The sequence below is a fragment of the Heterodontus francisci genome, chromosome 42 (assembly GCF_036365525.1).
Source record: "Heterodontus francisci isolate sHetFra1 chromosome 42, sHetFra1.hap1, whole genome shotgun sequence".
Classification (NCBI taxonomy): Eukaryota; Metazoa; Chordata; class Chondrichthyes; order Heterodontiformes; family Heterodontidae; genus Heterodontus; species Heterodontus francisci.
In genome coordinates this window covers 11,326,693-11,341,306 of record NC_090412.1, presented here as the reverse complement: position 1 = coordinate 11,341,306, position 14,614 = coordinate 11,326,693, and the positions used below count along the sequence as shown (strand labels likewise).

General features: G+C 40.9%; 2 protein-coding genes across 5 annotated transcripts in view; one reads left to right on the top strand and one right to left on the bottom strand.

The window, feature by feature from the left end:
- The window catches only part of parga (poly (ADP-ribose) glycohydrolase a), a 197,566-nt gene extending 197,142 nt beyond the window's left edge, over window positions 1-424 (bottom strand). For both annotated transcript variants that reach the window (XM_068020563.1, XM_068020562.1), the window contains exon 1: window positions 294-424. The gene's annotated coding sequence lies outside the window, so the exon portion shown is untranslated. The remainder of the gene's footprint in view (window positions 1-293) is intronic.
- A 2,304-nt stretch (window positions 425-2,728) lies between these two features.
- rps24 (ribosomal protein S24) overlaps window positions 2,729-14,614 on the top strand; it is a 332,740-nt gene continuing 320,854 nt past the window's right edge. The window contains exons 1-7 of one of the 3 annotated variants that reach the window (XM_068020564.1): window positions 2,730-2,778; window positions 4,656-4,721; window positions 7,593-7,802; window positions 7,890-8,000; window positions 9,016-9,035; window positions 11,184-11,217; window positions 11,455-11,524. In XM_068020564.1, coding sequence (XP_067876665.1) covers window positions 2,776-2,778; window positions 4,656-4,721; window positions 7,593-7,802; window positions 7,890-8,000; window positions 9,016-9,021 — 396 coding nt within the window. In that variant the 5' untranslated portion in view covers window positions 2,730-2,775 and the 3' untranslated portion in view covers window positions 9,022-9,035; window positions 11,184-11,217; window positions 11,455-11,524. Of the gene's footprint in view, window positions 2,779-4,655; window positions 4,722-7,592; window positions 7,803-7,889; window positions 8,001-9,015; window positions 9,036-11,183; window positions 11,218-11,454; window positions 11,525-14,614 lie in introns of those variants that run through there. The other 2 variants (XM_068020567.1, XM_068020565.1) reach the window with 2 other exon arrangements.

Genomic DNA, 14,614 nt, shown 5'->3' with positions numbered 1-14,614 from the left:
TGAAAAATAAAGTAAAACAAGGCGAGTTAAGATGGGGTAATGGTTTGTTGTGCTATGGAAGCTCAGGGACATAACCCCAATGACAACAGATCCAACCGAAACTAAGATGGTGGTGTGGGGGGGGCAAATCTCGCGATCACTGCGGCCGGGCGCACGGGTCGAATTTTCCAGAAGCCCCTGCGTCAGGGTGGTGGGGGGGGAAGAAGGATGCTATCGCTGCCGCGCCGCCCGAGCACATCAAAAACCCTCTCTCCCCGCCGTCTACACATTCTCCATCAACAAAGGTATTTAACCTGTCGCGTCCGCCGCCTCGCCGGCATTGTGGCTATGATCGCCGCCTCCGATCGCGCCCGACTCTCTCCAGTCGCCGAGTGCTGTAGTTTCCAGCCGGTAGGGCGGAGCCGAAGGCGAATGGTGGAAAATGGAAAGGAGGACTACAAATCCCGGCATGCCTTGCTGCCAACTGTCAGCTATCATCATGACTGACGGATGAATAGACCAATCAACCCAGGGTGCCAATTACGTCACCGCGAGGATGGGAACTGCCCAGGCTGCAGGAAACTCCAGGAAGTGATTTGTGCCAGGCATTGCTGTTGACGACACTGCCAATTGTCAATCGCTAAGCAATGATGGTCATTTTGATTTAACTGTTTGTCAGCCGTTAAATAACCAGGGACAAATGTTTTATATTTTAAAACATGTATCATTACTTCTCTTAATGAATTTCATTGCTCTCACTTCCTGGTTGCTGCCAGCCTCAATTATTGATCTTTCACACCCTTTGTGGAATTGACATCTGGAAAAAAAAGTGCAATGAATATTATGTGTATAATCATGCAATATGTTTTCTGTATTGTTCCCAAAGCATTACCACTGTATCTGTCAAGCAATATGCTGGGTGAATAAATGGACCTGTCTCAAAATTTGGGTACTTAGAAACCCTTGGCTAAATCAAATTTTATACCTCCATTTGCTTACATATGGTTTTCTCATTCAGCTGTAGCCACTAGGAAATGGCAGGATTGTTTTTGCAAATTGTATTTCCATAGCTAGACTGAGAGTTTCATTGTGTTCAAAGAGTTTGGCAGTAGATGCTACTGTGATGATGTGATGGATGGTCACAGCTCACAACATACCTTCCAAATTTCAAAGAAAAACAATATTATGCAGTGAAAAGCTAAAGTATTATCTTCATTAAAAGTACTTTTTTCTTGTTTATCTCCTAAGCAATTTTTGAACCAGAGTTCACACTATTCTCAATCCAATGTAAGGCCCGTGCAACATGTGAAACAGCCTTCTGTGGCAACCTGACTGCTGATTTAAAGAAAGACTTGCATTTGTATAGCATCTTTAAGGTAGTAAAGGGGAATGTTATCGAAATTTGACACTGAACCACATAAGGAGATATTAGGACGGGTGACAAGAGATAGGTTTTAAGGAGCTTCTTAAAGGAGGCGAGAGCGGTAGAAAAGCAGAGATGCTTAGGGAGGGAATTCCAGAGCTTGGGGCCCAGGCAACTGAAGGTATGGCAGCGAATAGTGGAGTGATTAAAATCAGGGATATGCAAGTGGCAGAATTGGAGGAGTGGAGGTAGCTCAGAGAACTGCAGGGCTGGAAGAAATTATAGAGATAGGGAGGGGCGAGGTCATGGAAGGATTGGAAAACAAGGATGAGAATTCTAAAATCTAGCCGTTGTCAGACTAGGAGCCAATGTAGGTCAACAAACAGAGGTGATGGGTGAACAAGATTTGGTATAACATTTGGATGAGTTCAAGTTTATGCAGGGTGGAAGATGGAAGGCCAGCCATTAGAATAAACAAATCAGGACGTTACAAAGGCAGGAATGAGGGTTTCAGCAGTTGATGAGCTGAGGCAGAGGAGAAAGGCATTGGTGGTTGATCAGCCATGATCGTATTGAATGGCGGAGCAGGCTCGATGGGCTGAATGGCCTACTTCTGCTTCTATGTTCCTAGTAGCTGAGCAATGTTTCAGAGTTGGAAGTAGGTGGTTTTGGTGATGGAGCGGATATGTGGTGAGAAGCTCATCTCAGAGTCTAATAGTATTTTGGTAAATTTATCTACTTTGTCTGAAGAACTGCAATTGAAACTGAAAGTTGGAACAAATGAGTGTCCCTACAAGATTCAATTGGGACTTGGGAATCAAGGTCCAAATTTGAGACTGTCCAGATGAAATCAAGATGAATGACAAACTTACCTCTTAGTAATAGGGGAGAAAAAAAATCACAAACCATTTGTCCCACTAGGCCATAGCACAGTACATTAGTGTTCCGATATGCTGCACGACTGAGTTTATTTTTACACACTAGGATTCATTCGCGAAATGAGAGGAGAGATGATGATAATTGTTTTTAAGTTGCCAGTTGTTACGACCTTGAAATGCACTGCCTGAAAGGGTGTTGGAAGGAGATACAACAGTAACTCTCAAAAGGGAATTGGATGTATACTTGGAAAGGAAAAATTTGCAGGGCTATGGGGATAGAGAACAGGTGGGATTAAGTGGCTAACTCTTTCAATGAGCTGGCACAGGTGCAATGGGCAGAATGGCCTCCTCCTGCAATGTATGATCCTATAATACGAAAACACACAGTCAGCAACATAAGAAAAAAATAGACGTGTACTTTCGACAATGTTAATAGAGGGTGAGGCAAATGAATGTTTCCAATCAGGCATTTGCGTGGCCCTCCCGAGGGCATATGATTGACAGGCGTGGGGTCCTTGTTCCTTTTCTGAGCCTTGGAGCGAGGCGGCAGCAGAGATGGTGAGTGAAGAGCGGGCGAATCCGCTCAAAATCACCGTCATTATGGGCCATCCGCTCTCAGTCGGGGGTGGATGGCTGGTCGAGACTATTCCGAGTATATTCGCCGCTGTCATTCTTTTGTACCTCGTCTATTGAATTTACCAAATCGCATAAACTCCGAAAGGTGCCTCCTCTGCTCGGCCGCGGGGCCTGGTTCATCAAAGCAGCCGAGCGGCAGGAGCTGCACTTTAATGCTCGCTCTGAATTAGTAGTTGCCCGATTCAGAGGTTAGCTTTTAGATATTAAGTGCACGGAATGTGACCAGGCCTCACCGGCCTCTCGGATAGTTTGTGTTTATGTAGCTCAGCACCAGTACCAGCATTGAAGATGAGAACTCAGTAGAACTTGTTAATGGAGTTGTTCATGTGTGAGCTGGTCAACTTGCAGCCTCCCTCATGTGGAGAGGGATTCAATTATATTAAGAGTGCAGTCTTCTGACAACTTCCTTGTTGATGTAAAGTGATTTGAGCGTGCGAAAGTGGCAGTATTAACTCTAGAGGCTGTTAGTTACAGTAAGGATAAGTGGAGTAGAGTTCCGATCTAGAAGTAGTACTTATTTTAAGTTGTTTCTCAATAGAAAAAAAAACTATGCAATCTTTTTGAATTTAACAGCAATGCCATCTTTAATGAATGGATGGGGAGCAATAGTAGTGATGGTTAAGGAGATGACTGGTAGCCTGGTTAAAATAAGGTTTTAAACAGACTTTTAAATGAAGGGAGAGATGTATCACACAAAGGTGATTTAGGGAAGGAATTCCAGAGAATAGGGTCAAGCTGGCTGAAGGCTCTGCCATGGTTTCAGACCGAGACATGGAACAGAAGAGGTTGCAGAAATAGAGCAGAGGCAGAATGTATACGATGGAGTTTTGGATGAGTTAGGAGTCAGTCGGATGGAACTTGGGAGGGAACATTGATAAAAATCGAACCTTGAGGTGACAAACATGGGCAAGGATTTTGTCTGTGGGGATGGAGGGGGACATTCCTTGCAGAGGTGATCTTAGTAATGTTTAGGAAATGGGATTTGATTCTGAGCTAAGCATCAAACGGGGCAGAATAATTATGCACTCTGGTTTGGGCTTCAAGCATCCTAGAAGAGGGGAAAAGGTATGCAGTTCAAGTCAGGAGTTTAAAAGGATAGGTATGTGTCTGTTCAGTTAGAAAAGGTTCTGACTTGTCTTTACTTGATGTCCAATAGTCCAGCAAAACAGTCAAATTAGAGGTTTGAAGGGATTCCCCAGTAAACAAATAAACATTGACCTGCCTTTATTGTCCCAGTGTTTGTTTTGTACTGTCTTTAAGTTAAAGACTTGCATTTAGATAGTGCCTTTCATGATCTTGGGACATCCGAAAGCACTTTACAACTAATTAAGTATTTTTTGAAGTGTAGTCACTGTTCTGATGCAGGAAATGCAGCAGATAATTTGCACAGTAAAGTCACATGGACAGCAGTGAGATACATGACCAGGTAATCTGTCCTTTTGGCTGAGGGATACATATTGGCCAGGACATAAGGAGAACTCCCTCGCTATTCAAAATAGTGCCATGGGATCTTTTGCATCCACCTGAGGGGCAGGTGGCACCTTGGTTTAACATTGCATCTGAAAGATGGTACCTCCTACAGTGCAGCACTCCCTTGGTACTGCATTGGAGTGTCGAGCTTCAATTGTGTTCTCAAGTCTCTGGAGTGGAACTTGAACCTGAGATCTTCTGACTGAGGTGAGAATGCTACGCCACTGAGCAGTGGCATGATCCTGCAAGCAGCAAATGGTACTCTATTTTATGGTTCAGAAGTAACTTGTGTGCTCAACATCTAAATGCTTGCTGTTTCTACATTGTAGAACGACACTGTGACCATCAGAACGAGAAAGTTCATGACAAACCGCTTGCTCCAACGCAAGCAAATGGTGAGTAGAAGTATCTTGCCTTTGTCTATTCTCTGTTTTATTTCTGTATACAAAAAAATTCATCAGTGATTGTCTTTTTCCTTCTCTCACACATGCACATTAATTGTATTGATGTCATTATTGTTGATGCTTGTCTTAACTTTTGTTTCTGCAAAACTGCAAGTACGTGGCCCTACACTCTTCTCTGCTTTTCTGTGAAATTGTGACTCCTCATATTGTCCCTACTTTGACTTTTTCTTTATCAAGTTGAACTCTTTCCTTTTCTTGCTCTTCCCTTTTTGTTTTAACCTACCGTCATCAGTATTTGAAGAACAAAATCTTGGTGTTGCCTCATCAATGCTTTCTGCTTTATCTTGTTTGCTACTCTTGTCAAACACAGTGGAGGCCTTTCACTTCAGTTTCTCCATTTTTTTAAAAAAGTGACCATGCTAAGTTTATAACTGAAAAGAAAAGTTGTTTCTGGCAGCTGGAGGATAATTCTAATCCTTCAGTACATTGGTAACTAGTTCAGCTTTGCTATTTTGCACTGGGTCTTCAGAATTCAGTCCTCTTGAGATAATTGGCAAGCATCTTTTTAAACTCCTTAAGTAATGTGCGTGTTTGCAGCAGTGTTGGGAAACTGGTAGTGTAGGTTAGCTACTGGCATTAATGTGATGTAACTATCAGAATTTTTGAAGGCAATCCCATGTGATTGTCATTAATGTTAGGGACATCTCCAAGCCTGTTTATGAAGACACTGAGACTAGGATGCTTTGTTGGAGATTGTTTATTGCTTGCTACAGAGCTTACTACTTTCCAAACAACGGCAGCAGCCAGTGCTGGCTCTTTATATATTGGCTGCGATGGTCAGGCCTGTATGTGCTGGTTTAACATTGTCTTTTGCTTTATGTGTTAGCAGTGTAGATAGAAGCATAAAATTATGACAAGATATTGATAGATTGTAACAAATGGATTTCGTTGTAGGCAAATATGAGCTCATCCACTTTAGATCTAAAACCGAAAGAGCAGGATACTTTCGAAATAGTGAAGGGCTGGAAATAATGGAGATTCAAAGAGACTTGGGGGGGGCGGGAGAGGGGGGGTCCAAAAACATAGATCGTTAACATAGCATGAACAGGTACAGAAAATAATGTAGAAAAACTAATTTAAAATTAAAAGCTATTGAGGTACATGGGGCAAAGGTGGGTACATGGAGTTTGGTCGCAGATCACCCATGGTCTCATTGAATGGCGGAACAGGCTCAAGGGGCTATATGACCTCCTCCTGTTCCTATATTCTTATTTCACTCATTACCCTTCTCTCCATAGCATGAAGAACTGGATGTGATGCAGTGGGTTAGAACAATCCCTTATCAGTTTGAATCGAGCCAGTGCACCTGAAACTCATAAATAAAAACAAGATGCTGAAAATACTCTGGTCAGGCAACATTTGTGGAGAAACAGTTAACATTTCGGGTCGATGACTTTTCATCGAATTTAACTGTTTTTAAGCAAGTACAGAGGTGGGAGGGAGAGCAAACAAGAAGGTCTGTGATAGGATGGAAGGCAGGAGAGATTAAATGACAAAATGGGATGATGGTGCAAGGCAAAGGGAGATGGTAATGGGACAAGTAAAAGGAAGCAAAAGATGGGTCTAGAGGAAATATAATTGGGAATAGCAAATCATTGCCAACTGCCCCAGTCCAAAAAAAAATGGGGACAGAGGTTAAGATCTAAAATTGTTGAACTTAGTGTTGAGTCTGGAAGGCTGCAAATGCCTAATCGAAAAATTAAGTATTTGTTTCTCAAGCCTACGCTGAGTTTCATTGGAATAGTGTAGGAGACCGAGGAAAAAGGTCAGAATGAGAATAGGCAGAGAATTAAAATGACAGGCGACCTGAAGCTTGGGGTCACACTTGTTGGCTGAACAGAGCTATTCTGCCAAGTGGTCACCCAATCTGCGTTGGGTTTCTGTGATGTAGAGGAGAATACATAATGAGCAGCAAATACAGTATACTAAATTGAAAGAAGTGTTATTCAATTGCTGTTTCATTTGGAAGGAGAGTGGAGCCCTGAGTGGTGGGAAGGGAGGAAGTAAAAGGGCAGGTGTTGCAGCTCCTGCACTTGTACAGGAAGACACCATGAGAAGGGGCAGGGATGTTTGAGGTGTTGGAAGACTGGACCAGGATGTCCTAGAGGGAGTGGTCCCTTCGAATTGCTGGGAAAAGAGGGCAAGATGTATTTGTCAGCAAGCTGGAGGTGGGAAAAATGGTGGAGGATGATCTGTTGATTGTGGAGACTGGTGGTTTGGTAGGTGAGGAGAAGGGGTTCTGGGAGGGTAGGGAAGGGATAAAAGCAGAACTGAAGTGAAGTCAAGGGAGCTGTGAGTGTCAGTGAACCTGAAGCACGTGATGTCGGTCTGTGCAAGTGAGAAAACAGTTATGTAAGAGTCTCATTCAGCCACAGCATTACCTGATTTATACTGGTGGTGCTTTTCCACCTCCTTTTAACAATAGAGGAACTTGAGACAAATCATTGATTGTATTCACTATATTCCTTTTGGTAATTTCTCTGATTTTGACACCCTTACCCCCGAAACCTTCAAAAAATGCCTTCTACCACACCTTTGCATCAGGTTGATAAGATATGACAGCAGTCGGATTGATATTGCCTTGTATGTTCCTTGTGTTGAGTTCATTCCTTGATGCATCTTCTAATATTGGTAACTCACATGGGGTTGAGAAAGAGGTGTGTGCTTTCTGACATTGGTAATGCCTTTTGGTACAGCATCATGTGCCTTTGGGCCTTTTGTAAGAATCTAATTTTATATTTTTGAAGTTTATGGAATGAATCTCAATATCGTACTCACTCAGATCTTCACTTTTTAATGTAGGTTGTTGACGTCCTCCACCCTGGCAAAGCCACAGTTCCCAAGACAGAAATTAGGGAAAAGTTGGCAAAAATGTACAAAACAACCCCAGATGTAGTGTTTGTTTTTGGCTTCAGGACACAATTTGGTGGCGGCAAAACAACAGGATTTGCCATGGTCTATGATTCCTTGGATTATGCCAAGAAAAATGAACCTAAGCACAGGCTGGCAAGGGTAAGAAGGCAAAATGTCTTATCCCATTGGGTGTTTATGGGTGCTTGCCTGCATATTCTTTACTCAACTGTGCCCATTGTGTTTTAGCATGGTCTGTTGGAGAGAAAGAAGGTTTCTAGGAAACAGCGAAAGGAACGTAAGAACAGAATGAAGAAAGTTCGGGGTACAGCTAAAGCTAACGTTGGTGCCGGCAAAAAGGTATGAAAGCTGTTGTCAGCAAGGAAAATATATTTGATTTGTGTTCTGTTTTCATAAATTATGTTTTTCTTTTAGCTTTTCATTTGAGAACTTCACTTTTCAGATTTGTCTTTTTTGTTCATTTTTGCTATCTTTTTTTCCTTCCGGACTATAGAAGGTAATATTTTGTGTGTAGGTGCTTTAGTGTTCAGTTTGCTAATAAGCCTGGCTTTCTTGACAGCTAAATTGCGTCGTTATTATAAATGCACGTATTTATAGTTGATGGTTGTAACATGGCATTTGATGCAAATGCCATTTCTCCTACTGATACCCCATAACATAGCATGTTTTAAAATAATGAACTTCTCAAAACCCATCAACATAGTCTTTTCACACTGGAGGTGCTTACTAATGTGACTTAGCACAGGCGCGTCTGAAGTGTGGCCTGCAAGCCTCTGATTCAGCCTGAAAAGCTCCTGTTGGTTCCATCCATCAAGTCAACTTCAGCTTTTGAGTTTCAGGGCCAGGAGGACTGGAAAAGGCTACTCACAGGCTTTACATGCCTTTTTGAGTCCAACAGTCTTGAGAGTTGAAGTTTCCAAGTTTTCAGGCTTTGTCGGTGGATGGAACTTCTGTGTGTATGGAGGGCATTTTTAAAATCCCTTTCCACTCCCATCCCCTGTCTTGGTTTTTTCCCCTTGGGGCCTCACATTACTATTGTTAAATGTCACCCACTCGCTGGTTTCGATGCCTGTGTCTGGCACCAGCTCCTAAAGATTGGACACCCCTGGTTTAGAGTATGTTTTAGTTTTTTTTTAGCTGAACTAGAATTCATCAGAAAACTAAATGCTTTGAGTGCTTGTAACTTTGTGCCGAAAAGTAGTTGGGTCATTCTTTCCTCTTATCTAATCCTCCAATGTTTTTTGCTGGTTACCAATAGCTAAGTTTTCAGAGTTCATTGTCTGATTTGTTCCTTTACCTCAATCAGTCAATAACTTTGTTTTGCCTTTTTGTTCTTGTGGATTATATCCTTCAGAAATGAAGCGTCTGCGGCAGGTACTGGATTCCAAGCATGAGTGTGCTTATACAAACTGCATGCCATTTCAATTTGTCCTGTTCGTCTGGCTCTGCATGTTTCCTGTGTTTCACGTAAATCTGGTGCGGCTTTGTGACCGAATCAGGGTGTTCCAAATTTCTGTGCCATTGTTGCATCAATTTTATCCTGCAAGTGGACAAGACACTAAATGTAATTAAAAAGCAAAATAACTGTGGATGCTGGAAATCTGAAATATAATTGACTCTGTAAGGGGAAATTACTGATTGACATTGTCAGTAGTGTCTAAATGGGCCTGCTTTTTGGTTTAATGATTGTGATGTTGGAAAAAGCAACAATGGACATCCTGTTTGGAATATTGGAAGGGAATCTGTGCACATGTGTCATTGTCTATAAACACCCCCCTGTGATTGAATTGAATTAAGTAAATTGATGTTTTGTCGATTTTGAAGGCCTTCACCTGGAGCTGCAAAGTCATTACTATCTAGATTACTTCAAATAAAGCAAATTTTTATATAAAAATCTGGAAATTTAGTTATTGTCCTCACTGCTGGGAGAAACTACTGGTGCTGCAATCTTCTATTTGAAGGTGGATATAAAATTGGTAGCTAATCTATAGCAAATAGAATGCTACTGGCATTTAGTTATGCAAGGTTTAAAATACTGTTGACTCATTTTGAATTATTTCTAAAAAATGAGCACATTGGTCATTCTAGTGGTTCCTCAAACTTTACAACTTAAAAGGTTGAACCCTTTGATCTAGTTACTGAAGCTTAATTTTAGCTTTTGATATGCTTAAAGTACACCCAAAGTTCTGTTTTGTAGTGAGGTATACATAATGGCGTCTTTCAGCTGGAGGAGTGAACTTCACTAGAAAACAAAGAGTAACTTTTATAATGCAGTATGAAGGGAAATGAACAGGATGAAAAGGGATTGGAAAAGGGGCTCAATTTTCAAGTATCAAGCTAATTTCTACTAGTTGATCATCTCAACATTCATGTTGGGTGTGCAAAAGGGGAGGTTATCCTGATTAATAGCTGTTAAACCACATAGTGAAATTAAGCTCAGCACATGACTTCAGTTCAGAGTAAAACACAGTGCGATTTGTACAAGTTTAGGAGCTGAATTTTGAGATTTATGTAAAGTGCATGGTTTATCTGCAGTGCATGTTGAATCTGTGCTTGGGGTGAAATCTCATTCAAGGCGTTGAATCCTTTGCTTTTTTGTCACATGGGCATTATGGTTTTTGTTTATTGGCTAGTATTTAGAAGCCACCTTGGATTTGTAAACTTGATTTGAAATGAAGTATAAAAAATCAATCTGCAGAGTGCAACAGATTTAATTTCTCACTTTGAAATGTAGGATTGCCTTGATCATTGAGGATGCCTTATCTGTCGCTGCTTTTTTTCTGCTCATGCTTATGTAGTCAACATGCTTCAGCAGTCCGTCTTAAAATGGGTTTAAAAGCAAAGTTGCCTGTTGCTGCAAAATTTTCAGTGTCAGAATTTGTCAAGTACATGATTTCAATCACTAATTTTAAATGGAACTGTTGCACATTGTTTGGAATGTGGCATAATGCATTGGAGCTCATTGTGAGGGTTGTAATTTAGATTGATACCCGAGACTCCTCTGCTGCCATTCCTTCCCTTTGAGTTAGTTTCTTTTTGTGTGGAGGTATTTAGTGAGGCACGTGCCCATCCTGTTCTGGAGAAGACTGCCTTAATGTGATATTTTTGTAATGGCTGGTGTGCAAAATGAGTGTGTACAACATTCTAGTCTTCATTTTGCAATCTGGAAATGTAAATGTGGAAAATGCAGTCCTACATAAAATTGTTAGGGGTATTTTAAGTTCTTTAAAAGACTTTTTTAATCCTAATTGCTCACTCACTCCGTGGCTTCTAAGTGCTTTTTGGATCAGTGGCTAGCGGGTATGCAAAGCTTTCTGGGCCCTGTATTTCCTCTGACGTCCTCCCAATCCTTTTCTCTAAATAGCACAATCACATTTAGCCCAGCACATCACCTCCCTGCAGCAATACAAGAAAATTCTTGGATTGTAAATGTGCTCTAGTGCTTTGCTACCAAATAATAAAAGGAATTGAAATGGTGCTCTTGTAAATGGGCTAATTTTACTTTTGTTTTGTTTGCCACAGTAACATGGGAATGATGTTGAAGGTTCCTTGAAATGTGAGTATTTGACAATGCACTTATCCTTGATTTTAGATGGAAAACTGCTGAGATTAAGAATTATTATTGCTCTGATGAAAGTGTAGCTGCCTGATTTGCTATGTTTAAAACTGTCATTGGAAATTTTGTAAGTGATATAGGTGGTTTGTAAGCATGCAATCCTTGACTTAGAAATGTCAGATGGATAATGTGAAGGTGTAGACTTTAACATTTTTTTTTTCTTTTGTTTGCTAACAGGCTAAGTTATCCATGGATCACCACCTGTAATTATTTGTCTACCTGCTCAAATAAATTCTATTAAGAAAAATTCTGTTGTCTGTTGGGTCTAAGCTTGCTGAGTGTCCAGGCATGGATTCAAGCTGTTGAGGATGTACAGAATGCATGCTGACTTACGGCCATAAAAAAAAACAAATCTTTCACTTGACATTATTTCAAACAGACTGCAAATCAGTGGTATTGTCCGATATGAATATTCTAACAAGGCAACTCACTTAGGGATAGGGGGAAAGTTCATTATGAAGCAGTATTAATAATGGTCAGAAATTAAACTACCAGCATAGAATAAATAAATTTTTGCATAAGGCTCTTGCAGCCAGTGGACCAGGCGGCTTCATCCCATCAGTCTGGCTGAGTTTTAAGCCAAGCCCCATGAATTTGCTTACAATCTATTGAACCAAAAATGGTTCATTGATTTTGTGAACTATATTAGTGGCCAGAAAAGAACAGCCAATTAAAGCCAGACCAGAATAATAATTTCCTCCTATTTTAAAAAAAAAAATAGCTGGCAGTGACTCATGGCATAAAGGACAGGATGCCATACCAGCTGTTTGGGGGGATACAGAGATAAGTCAGTTTTAAAGTGTACAATTATATGCAACTTCCATGGTGTCGTTGCCTATCTAGCCATTGTCAGGTAGTCGGCAATGGCTTCTCTTAGTGCCCCAGTTACTTCTGGAGTCCCCCAGGAACAACATCCAGAAACAACGGCGATTTCCACATGTACGCTTACGACACCTCAGCTCCACACTCGTGTACAGTTTTTTGCCTGGGGATGATATTTCCATGTTTCAATGGCTTAGGTTGCATCTTGTTCCTTGGAGTTTTTTTCTTTAGTAATCTTTATCCAATCATGGTTGATAGCAGATATTCATACAGGTCTTTTGCCCCCAACATTATCAATCGATATCACATTTGTTACGACCAAGTTGGGAGGAGTGCACTGTCTTTTCTAGTTCCACTTCTCCATGGGTCACAACATATATTTAAATGTTTACCCAGTGACCGATATGGTCAATCATAGACACAACTCTTTATCCCAGAATAAAATACACCAACCAGGTTTCTTTTATAATGAACAGATAATATTGTCATCTTATACAAGACAAACCAGTAGTGAAGCAAAGCATTAACACACAGATTGAAATATGAAAGTTCCTTTTAGCCCCTCATATGCACACACACACTGGATAACTGGAAAAATAAAGATTTTCTTACCAGAGCGCTCTCACACAAAAAAAACATAAAAATACTTTGGCCAAATACTTGCTAATTCTTGAAGAAAAAAGGTATGGAAAGATGTAATTTTTTTTTTGGTTTGGTGTCCCAAATGTGTATAGAAGGCTGCCACTGGGATCTTTCTCTGGAGCAATTCGTTCAGGCAGCATCGAGAATTTATTGGGCAGGTTTTTCCAACGTGTCAGGAGAAATGTGACAACTGGAATTTCAGGCCTTTCCAGAGGAATGCATCATTAATTTCTCTATTTCTTACACTCTCTTCTAAGAGTTTCTTAGAGATGGAACAAGCTGAGCTGAGGTTTTGTCCTTCAGGTTGATTGTTTTAAAACTCTAACTGACTGTTTTTGATTTCGCCTTGGACAATCTCGAGTCAAGCCTCCTGACCCCTATAAATCTTGACCTGTCATTCTCTGTAAACATCTCCCCAAGGCAAAAAGCCCCTGCTGGGTTTTTGAAGACAGGTGACTTCCACCACTTATTTGCATACTTTTTAAACAAAAAGCACAAATTCCAGCATTTTATGGAATCCTTTTATCAGTTTTAAAACAAGTCCTCAAAATGTAACAAAATGGAATTACTTTTTGGAACATTTCCTGCAAATACAAAAGCAAGAAAACTGCGGTTGCTGGAAATACTCAGCTGGTCAGGCAGCATCTCTAGAGAGAAACCGGTTGATGGCATTTCATCAGAAGACTGAGTATTTCTAGCATTTTCTGTTTTTATATCAAATGACCTGTTACAGCTGAGAGTATATTCCATAATCCACAGCTTGCATGGGGGTGGTGAGTAGGTGCTGAACCTCTTGATTTTGCTGGTTAATTTTACATTTGGGTATTGTAACCCTTTACTCAGTTCAAACTAAATAACTTGCTTGAAGTTAGATTGACTTTTTTTCCAGCATTTAGAAAAACAGCCTGCCTTTTCCCTGGTTAAAGGTTCTGTTCTGAAAGCCTCCATTTGTAACTAAGATTATTCAGGCTAGTGGCTGTGCATGGGCAATTGTGCCCATGTAATTCACTTTTTTTAATCCTTTTTGTTAGGTTTTGTTCACTATAAAAAGGAAAGAGGAACAGAAGTAAGCCAACTGGCCCCTCGAGCCTGCTCCCTCATTTAATAAAATCACGGCTAAAGTTCTACATCAACTCCACTTTCCTGCCCTGTTGCTTTATTCCCTTGGTGCCCAAAAATCTATCGATCTCAGTCTTGGATATATTCCGTCAACTGAGCATGCACAGCAGTCGGGTAGAGAATTACAAAGACTCACAAAACAGTATTCGGATTGCTAGAAATTTCAAGATGGAAGGAATGGCTCATTAGTTGTCCTCCTCTAGCCTTGCAACTCCCAAGATGTACACTCCTCTCCAATTCTGGTCTCTGCGTATCCCTGATTTTCCTCTCTCCACCATTAGCGGCTATGCCTTTAGTTGCCTAGGCCCTAAGCTTCTGAATTCCCTCTGTAAATCTCTCTGCCTCCTCTAATATGCTCCCTCCTTAAACCCTACCTCTTCGACCATGCTCCTGTGAGGTGCCTTGGGATGTTTTATTTTGTTAAAGGCACTATATTAATGCAAATTGTTGAACGGTCGCGACTGCTGAACGGTCCGGCTCAGATCATTCACCTGTGTATCTGAAGGATGCATATAGATGAGTGGGCTGAAAGACAATAATGGGGATGAAAAAAAATTGCAGTGGTTAGCTCGTGTCAGATAATACTTTTGTAATTGTGTAATTACAGAACCTGTGTTAGATGAGAATGGCATTCCATTAATTAAACAAGCCCTTTCAGTTTTCATTAGAATTTTGTGAACACAAATCAGGTATAGCCCACGTTTCCATGCCCAAGAGCCAGAAAAAGCCACAAGTTTCAAGTATCGTAGCAATC